The 8,189-nt window shown below is 34.5% G+C and overlaps 1 protein-coding gene across 3 annotated transcripts; it reads right to left on the bottom strand.

Moving 5' to 3' along the window:
- Nucleotides 1-241: 241 nt before the first annotated feature.
- Nucleotides 242-6,407, bottom strand: LOC145824715 (inorganic pyrophosphatase TTM2-like). Of its 3 annotated transcripts, none has more exons than XM_082925223.1 (6): nt 6,313-6,407; nt 4,503-4,773; nt 2,832-3,294; nt 1,496-1,849; nt 562-676; nt 242-403 (listed from the first exon to the last, which is right to left on the bottom strand). In XM_082925223.1, the coding sequence occupies exons 4-6, from the start codon at nt 1,827-1,829 to the stop codon at nt 325-327; spliced, it is 528 nt and encodes a 175-aa protein (XP_082781349.1). In that variant the 5' UTR covers nt 1,830-1,849; nt 2,832-3,294; nt 4,503-4,773; nt 6,313-6,407; the 3' UTR covers nt 242-324. The 3 variants fall into 3 exon arrangements, 2 of the variants coding, with proteins under 2 accessions (XP_082781349.1, XP_082781350.1); XM_082925224.1 differs by lacking the exon at nt 6,313-6,407 and adding an exon at nt 5,473-6,279; XR_014366712.1 differs by lacking the exons at nt 242-403; nt 562-676; nt 1,496-1,849; nt 2,832-3,294; nt 6,313-6,407 and adding an exon at nt 3,301-3,702 and having other exon boundaries at nt 4,503-6,297.
- Nucleotides 6,408-8,189: the final 1,782 nt, after the last annotated feature.

Here is an 8,189-nt window from a genome sequence, read left to right on the forward strand (position 1 = left end):
TAAGAAGTACAAATGACGAAAAAATTAGTCAATAAAGTTGTTCCATATTTTATATTCAATTTAAGTTATTATTTCACAAATATCCCTGCTCAGATCCCAGTAGCCTTTTAATTGTACTAAGAAATCCACTAGCTATTATACACCACTCCACACAAAAATTCACTAAACCATTATATTATAAATCAAAATGTATCCATCAAACAACTTTAATAATAATCCATTATGTATAACAAAAAAATCATCAAAGCAAATCCCAAAATGAACTAATGTGGAGTCCACAAAAAATATCAACACTCAATCTTGATTTGCAACTACAACTAAGTATCAGTTCAGGAAATAAATAAATAATTCAACACTTGATCTTGATTTGCAAATATGCTTCCAAACGTCATCAAAAACCAATCTGCAAAGAAAATAAATAAGGAAGACATTAATATATTATTAATTACATCTAAAATCATATTTAAATATAATCATATTAAAGATCAGTTTGTTTAAATAAATATTGCATCTTGTGTAAATATATATGAGATGTTCATAATATTAAATAAAGAACTCAACCTGTATCCTGTGCGGGAACTAGACTTGAAATCATATATTGGAATTTCAACCTGCTTCCCTGCCTTTAGGTCATGGATATTCTTGAGCAATGTATCATAGTCTGTCAACCGTGGGTCTGTCCCAAAAAGATATTACACTAGTCAAAAGTCACATGTTCAATGTTTCAACTTTACTTCAGCAATGAAAGCAAATTTGAGAATTTTTTTGCAGTACATAAAATCTGGGAAAAATAAAAATTGGGCCATGTCAGTTTAGTAAAACACTGGTCAGTGCAATCTAGAATTTACCAATGAACATGTAACAAAGATATTCATGAAATTATGCAAGCCTTGGCTAAACATGTGATATTTCTCAAAAGAAAAGGAAAGAAAAATCACGACTATTCATCCATTAAATCGTAGTTTTGTTGGCAGTTGTTTTGATGCTTCATGTAACTGTCCAGTGACCACCTTTGATTTGCAGTGAAAAGCAAAAGTAGTGTTAATATTTAGCATTTTCTTAATATAAAAAATTTTCTAACTCTAAAATGCATGTCTATTTTAGCATAAACGTCACAATTAAACTCAACCACATTGTCAAGTATTATCCCTAGCCTATGGGCTCCTTACAGAATTTAAGTTTCATTCAGATCAAATAATTATTTCACAAAACCATCCTATTTAAATAATTTGGACACATACTGGTATTTCAGATTACACCTTCCAATTGGCAATCTAAAAGCATAGTAAAAACCAATCGATAGATGGGCACATAAGAGAGAGGGAATAAAAAAGAAATACAAACCTTCAAGGGAAAACAAAAGCATATTTCTCCAGGCCAGGAAAAACTTAAATTAAGAAACTCATTATTACTGAACAGTGAACACCATAAGGAATCCAATCAGGGAGTCCTACCAAAAGAATCCAAAAGCAGAACCATAGAAAGAAGAGTTTACCATCAAAGTTGCCATCAATAATTCGACTAGAATCATTGTGGTTGTCCATTGATATGACAGCAACGCTGGGCATAAAGTTGAGTACCTTTTCAGTAAATACTGTCTTCCCAGCTCCGAAAGGACCAGCTAACCCTACTAATATAAGTCCATCATTCTTTTGGGTTAACAATTGGCATGCACGGATAACAACAAAGAAACCCTTCTCAAATGACAGATGATCTTGGAAAGCGACAATCTCATAACGATCGGAATCTTTTCTCTTAACCACCCGTACTTGATCTTTCAAGAGGCCTGCCTTTAGCTTATTTGATTCAGCAGAAGTATCATGAGCCATAGCAAATATGTTACCTTAATCTGATAAAACAAAAACAGGATATGCAGTTATCTACCAAGATAATTTGCTTTGAAGCAAAGGAAACTAGGATGCATCATCATGTATTAAAGGATATCAATTGATATGAGGTAACTCAGGCCCAATTGGGCTGCAATACCCTGGATTATCAAAAAAAAAAAAGGGCATCAATCAATAGGATGTTGGACATCTCAGAGAAATGAAAATTCATTTCACATTTTGAACATCATTTCTTTGCGGAAGTGTTTCCATTTTAAGTGGAGAACTGCAATCACCAATGGGGTAAAAGTACATTCAAATTTAGATTATTCATTAAAAATCTGAATGAGCTCATTTCTGACAAGAACAGAATGTGCAAAACATATCGACTGAGTGCTATATGACAAGAAGGCAATTATCCAACGTCACAAGCTATGAAACAAACAGGTACTAACGACATGCAGCATCAAAGCAATGATATAGACAGAAGCAACAAGGTCATGGCACTAAAATGACAAACCACATCTGTGGAACAATAATCTAGTTGAGCATTCTTTTCTCGTGGATTTAAGTACATGGAAAAGAACTGCAAAGCCATCACTGTAAGCATAACAAAGTGCTTGAGAGAAGCCATATAGATGTACATTCAGCCTTATACATCATAGGCTATCAGAGGAATGAGGCCAACAAATAAATTGAAGTGAAAGGTGAACAATTTAACATTGCTCATTTAAGGATTGGAAGTAATGGTATTTAAGATATCCAAAATAATAATTCAACAATTATGTCTATGATGAATCAAGCTATTGAAAATGCCAAGGATATCCAATTCCAAGCACTATAGTCTACAAAGATGATGGTAACGAAAAGTGAATATACCATTTATATTACAACTCAAACAAGAAGAGTAACAAACAAAAAATACAATGAAGAGAAAGAAGCAGCTTCACATCGTGAAAACTAATGCAGGTTTGAATGAAGGGGGCATTGCTGCCAATAGCTTACATTGGTCTCATTTGACTCGAAATTCTACTGCAATCAGAGCCTTCAAAAGAACTTAGCTTTGATCGCCCAAGGTCCCACGGTAACTGTTCACCTATCCCACCATTACTTGCCATGTCACTACTTTCAGATTTCTCACAGCTTGCATACTTCATTCACATTGCACCACGAAAATATTAGCCCAAGCTAATTGCATACGAATTACTTTATGTATTTTCTCACTCTCTTAGAACAGGTCTCAATGTATCAAAATTAACTCTTCAATAGCATAATGATAATTTCATATCAGGAATATACAAGGTACTGGGGCAGCACGGGCATCATCCAAGGGTGGACCGTCATTTCTGGTCATTGAACATGAGATCATTGATTAGGTTGATGCCAATATCAAATATGGGCTCGATTGGTTGCTCATCACCTTCCATTGAAGGCTCATCAAAGCTCAAAGGTTCTATACTGTACTCATCTGCAGAATAAAGCATCACCAACTTTTATCATCGAGTAACTTGAGTATTTAAAACACAGGTTCAAAATTTAATGCAGTAAAAGTTCACTAGTCTTAGATTGATCTCACTGGAAGTTAGGAACAGCTATTGTTATTATCAGTTTGCCTCACTGAAGTTGCCCAATAAGGAGTAGACCACGAAGCACCTAATCAGAGTCCATGCCACAACTGAAGGCCAAACTTTACAACCATGAAATCACTAGCACAAATTTTTAGAAATTTTGGCTTGATCTGAAACCTATGTGCAGCACAGAAGATTTTGATATTGAAGAAGCTCAAGGGCTAATCTTACTCACCTGCTAGGATAATAATAGATCCCAATGAAGTGTAACCAAGGCTCAGGAAGATATGCCCATATCAAGAAAATAACTACCCACAAAAAAAATGAATAAATAAATAAAAGGGAAGTATAACATGTTTTCAAAAAGCACCAAATAATGTCATTTGATCCCAAAAGGGATGCATTGAGCGGGGGAAAAAACTTTATCAGAGAGATTAACATTATGTATTTGATTTCTTCATTTTTACTAATGATCATAACCAATTGCACACCATGTGAACCTTCAGACAAGTGGATCAACTCATAAATAGATTTTTTCTTTTTTCTTTTTCTTTTAATAAAAAAGGTAATGCATCAAACACATTAAAATGGAGATACTTTAGAATTTATAGTAATCATCAAAATTACAAACAGTTTCCAAGCCTGAGAAACACAAGTCAGTTTAAAAGGAATCATTGTCATTTTTTTCAAATGCATAACACAATTCTAGCTGATCAAATTATCTACATAGATGTTGTTCTTAGAAATTCTATGTCATTCAAAAGTGTTCAAGCATCCTTAAAATGTCAGGTATGCAGGACTTCTCCATGAAATATCAACGGTAAAATTGGACATACGCATGAATTCTATAGAAACATCATAAAATATCTAAGCTTTTTCGCCAGTCAGATTTCAATCTAAATGTGCTTACCAAGAATATTCCTCACCACCCCCAAAACAATCATATCCATATAGGTGCAGGCAGAGTCTATAATTTATATATGTGTGTGTGTGTGTGTGTGTGTGTGTGTGTGTGTGAGTGTGTGTGTGAGTGTGTGAATATTTACACAAAAGAAGTACTGGAACTCAATTCATAGGCAATCTATGATGATTCGTGAAAAAATTATACCAGTAGCAACAACAGTTGAGATGGCGCCAACAAAGCCATACACTTCAGAAGGGTTTGGACCATGATCTCCGGACACACCAAACCCAGAAGCTTTGTTGTCATCAGGCTCTGGAAAGGACAGAGTTCCCCTGCTTTTCCTTGAGAGACTAAGGACCCTTCTTGGACTATTGACAGAAAGGGGATCTTCCATTGCTCTCTCTTTCAGCAGCATTCCATGCTTCCACCACACTCAAAGGTCCATCATTAGTCCCATAACCCAAAATCCCACTGGCTGCACAGGTGCAACTATAAATTATAGCAAGTCTCCTCAGAAATGTTGAAGTACACAGTATCAAGAAACGACATTTTTACTTGTGGGTAAAAGGCCGGCACACAAATACTGTGTTCTTTTCAGGTTTATTTGCATAAAAGGGTGGCTCAATCTAAGACAATAACAGTTTAAAAAATGAAATAATCCCAATGCAATTCAATTTTACAACAAACTGTTCTCCAAATCTCCAACCATAACTATACTCCTTATACTAAAACTCCAATGAAAACTATAAGTCCCAAGTTTAACTCTTCCACAGCACAAGCATGATCTTGGAAGAGGAAGACTAAATTGGGTGGAAAAAGAAGAAAGAAAAAAAAAAAAAAAAAAAACCAGCTAGAGTAAAAAGCCCAACACTAAGTTCAGTTTCATTGCCATATTCTTGGTAATTCTCTGCTTTACCATCTACCCATTTCTCCACTACATTTATACAAGGAAAGATGTCAATTAATAAGATAAAAATCACACATCATAAATGCTTACAATAGTTTGGCAAAGTTTTGGGTTATGCTTCACTACGACATTCTTGGTAATTTTTTTTCTTTTACCAATAACTCAATTCATTAATCAAATTACACAGGGTGAATGTTGAACTATGTAACAGATCTTACAAATGATCCTAAATGAATTAGGATTAATAGAATTGCATAGCATGATTACCTGAGCGATATTCAGACTGATGCATTCAATCCTAGAGATCACAATTGGAGAATATCATATCCAAAAGAAAGCAATTATGGGCCCAATGTTGAGATGTCTTTTGCCATTTTATATCTTCCCACTTAGAACTTAAGGCCTATCTCGTCTCCATAAACAGCTGTTACAACTAATTTTAGCATGAATCTAACAAATGTAAGTCAGCATAACATTTCAGATAATTAGATAGTCCATTTCAAATGATTAAAAATTACCACAATAGCACATCCCATCATGGAAATGGTGGAACCTCATGTCATCTCTAACTACAATCTAACTACAGTCTCCCCGCCTATGTATGTTATATGGTAAGGCTAAATGAAAAGAAAATAAATAAAAGTTCAGAGACCACATAAAATGACCCTTCAACTCTAAAATACTCAACAATATGGCAATGTTTCACACAGGTATTTTATCAAACACAAGGGCTTCTACACCGACTCCCTCTCCCAACCCTCTTCTGGCTCCCCAACTTCTTCATTCCCCTCAGGAACTCCTATCCCATCTGGTTACACTTCCCCTTCCGCCCCTTGCCACAACCCCTCCAACCATCTACTACCATAGATCCATTGCCTCATTCCCTCTTATCCACAACTACAAAACTACTCTTCTTCTCCCCTACAAATCTGAAATGCCTGCCCTTTCCCTCCCTACTATACCACCGCTAGCCCTCCTCCTCTCACACCGCACCTCCATTACACCATTCCATCCCCATCACAGCGCTACCACGTTACTGAAAACCCTTACCCCACCATTAAACAACTACAAGCGAGAGAGAGAGAGAGAGAGAGAGAGAGGCCATACCTTTGTGTGTTTTGCAAGAGAGGGATGAGAGGAAAACTGGAGCACCAAAAAAAAAAAGGAAAAAAAGGGGTGGGGAAGAATTAGCAGGGATCTTTTTTTCATTCCCACCAAATCTCAAAGTTTCCTTTTAAGATTGGACGGTGATAAAATAATTTTCTCATTAAAAATTTTAAAATATTAAAATTATTGGCGATAAAAATATATTTCTCATTAAATAATTTTAAAATATTTAAAATTAATTTTTTTAAAAAATATTTAAAATTATTGGTGATAAATTTTTTTCTCACTAAAAGTCTCAAAATTTTGGCATCACCTAAAAAAAATTAGAGGAAAAATCTTTTGTGACGAAATTTAATTTTTCCTCAACTAAAAATAAGTATTTATTGACGAAAATAAATTTTGTCGCCTATTATTTTTACTTTTTATTATATGTGACAAAATTTTATAATTCGTCACGGATTAATCTTATTTAGTGACAAAATATTTTCTTCATTACTTTTCGTCACATAGGTTTAGAGAGTTAATTAACTTATGTTTTGTTTTGAGAGAGAGAGAGAGAGAAATTGATAAACAAAAATAAAACGGGGTAAAAAGTTAGTTATCTATTTTTTCCATTACTGCCTAATATATCAAAAAATTTCCTCCAAAATTGGTGGAAAATAATTTCTTCACTAAAAAGTCTCAAAATATTAAAAATAATTAGTGACAAAAATATATTTCTCACCAAATGGTCTTAAAATATTTAAAATCAAGTTTCTCAAAAAATATGTATACAAAATTATTGGTGACGAAAATATATTCCTCGCTAATAATTTTATAATTGGTGACAAAAAAAATTTCTCACCAAAAGCCTCAAATTTTGGCGCCAACCAAAAAAAAATTAGCGAGATAACCTTCGATGACAAAACTTAATTTTTCCTCACCTAAAAAGAAGTATTTGTTGACAAAAACAAATTTCGTCACCTATTATTTTTTTTTATTATTATACGTGACAAAATTTAATAATTCGTCACGGATTATTCTTATTTAGTGACAAAATTTATTTTCTTCACTACTTTTCGTCACCATAGATTACTTTTGTTGTAGTGAAAGATAAATTTCTCAGCGTATCACACGCAAGAGAAAACTGCTCAGCATATCACATGCAAGAGAGGAAAGATAAATTTCTCAGCGTATCACACGCAAGAGAAAACTGCTCAGCATATCACATGCAAGAGAGAAAAGATAAGTTTCTCAGCGTATCACACGCAAGAGAAAACTTCTCAGCATATCACATGCAAGAGAGAAAAGATAAATTTCTCAGCGTATCACACGCAAGAGAAAACTGCTCAGCATATCACATGCAAGAGAGAAAAGATAAATTTCTCAGCGTATCACACGCAAGAGAAAACTGCTCAGCATATCACATGCAAGAGAGAAAAGATAAGAATTGTAAGTGAAAAGGTGCATAATGATGCAGGTGAAGTGTACATAACAATGCAAGTAATGAGCATAACAATGCTAGAAGATGTGCATAACAATGCAAGCAATGAGCATAACAATGCTAGATAGATGTGCATAACAATGCAACGAATGATCATAACAATGCTAGATAGATGCGCATAACAATACAAGGAATGAGCATAACAATGCTAGATAGATGTGCATAACAATGCAATGAATGAGCATAACAATGCTAGATAGATGTGCATAACAATGCAACGAATGAGCACAACAATGCCAGTGGAACGCGCGTAACAACACCCGTTTGAAACAAAAATACCGAATAAGGGAATACAAGCCTTAAGTAGACCAAATTCCAAACGCAACCTCCGATTTACCTCTCGGAGGGGTCACGATATATTCCAAAAAGGATACACCTCGTGCATGCCGACTGA

The sequence above is a fragment of the Camellia sinensis genome, chromosome 4 (assembly GCF_055761805.1).
Source record: "Camellia sinensis isolate YWXY chromosome 4, ASM5576180v1, whole genome shotgun sequence".
In the NCBI taxonomy this organism is placed as follows: Eukaryota; Viridiplantae; Streptophyta; class Magnoliopsida; order Ericales; family Theaceae; genus Camellia; species Camellia sinensis.

Excerpts from the sequence above, each read along its gene's own strand:
- LOC145824715 (XM_082925223.1), bottom strand. The coding sequence starts at position 1,829 with ATGGCTCATGATACTTCTGCTGAATCAAATAAGCTAAAGGCAGGCCTC. Across the intron at positions 677-1,495 it reads TATTGATGGCAACTTTGATG|ACCCACGGTTGACAGACTAT; the intron begins GTAAACTCTTCT and ends TTTTTGGGACAG. Across the intron at positions 404-561 it reads AGTTCCCGCACAGGATACAG|ATTGGTTTTTGATGACGTTT; the intron begins GTTGAGTTCTTT and ends TTTTCTTTGCAG.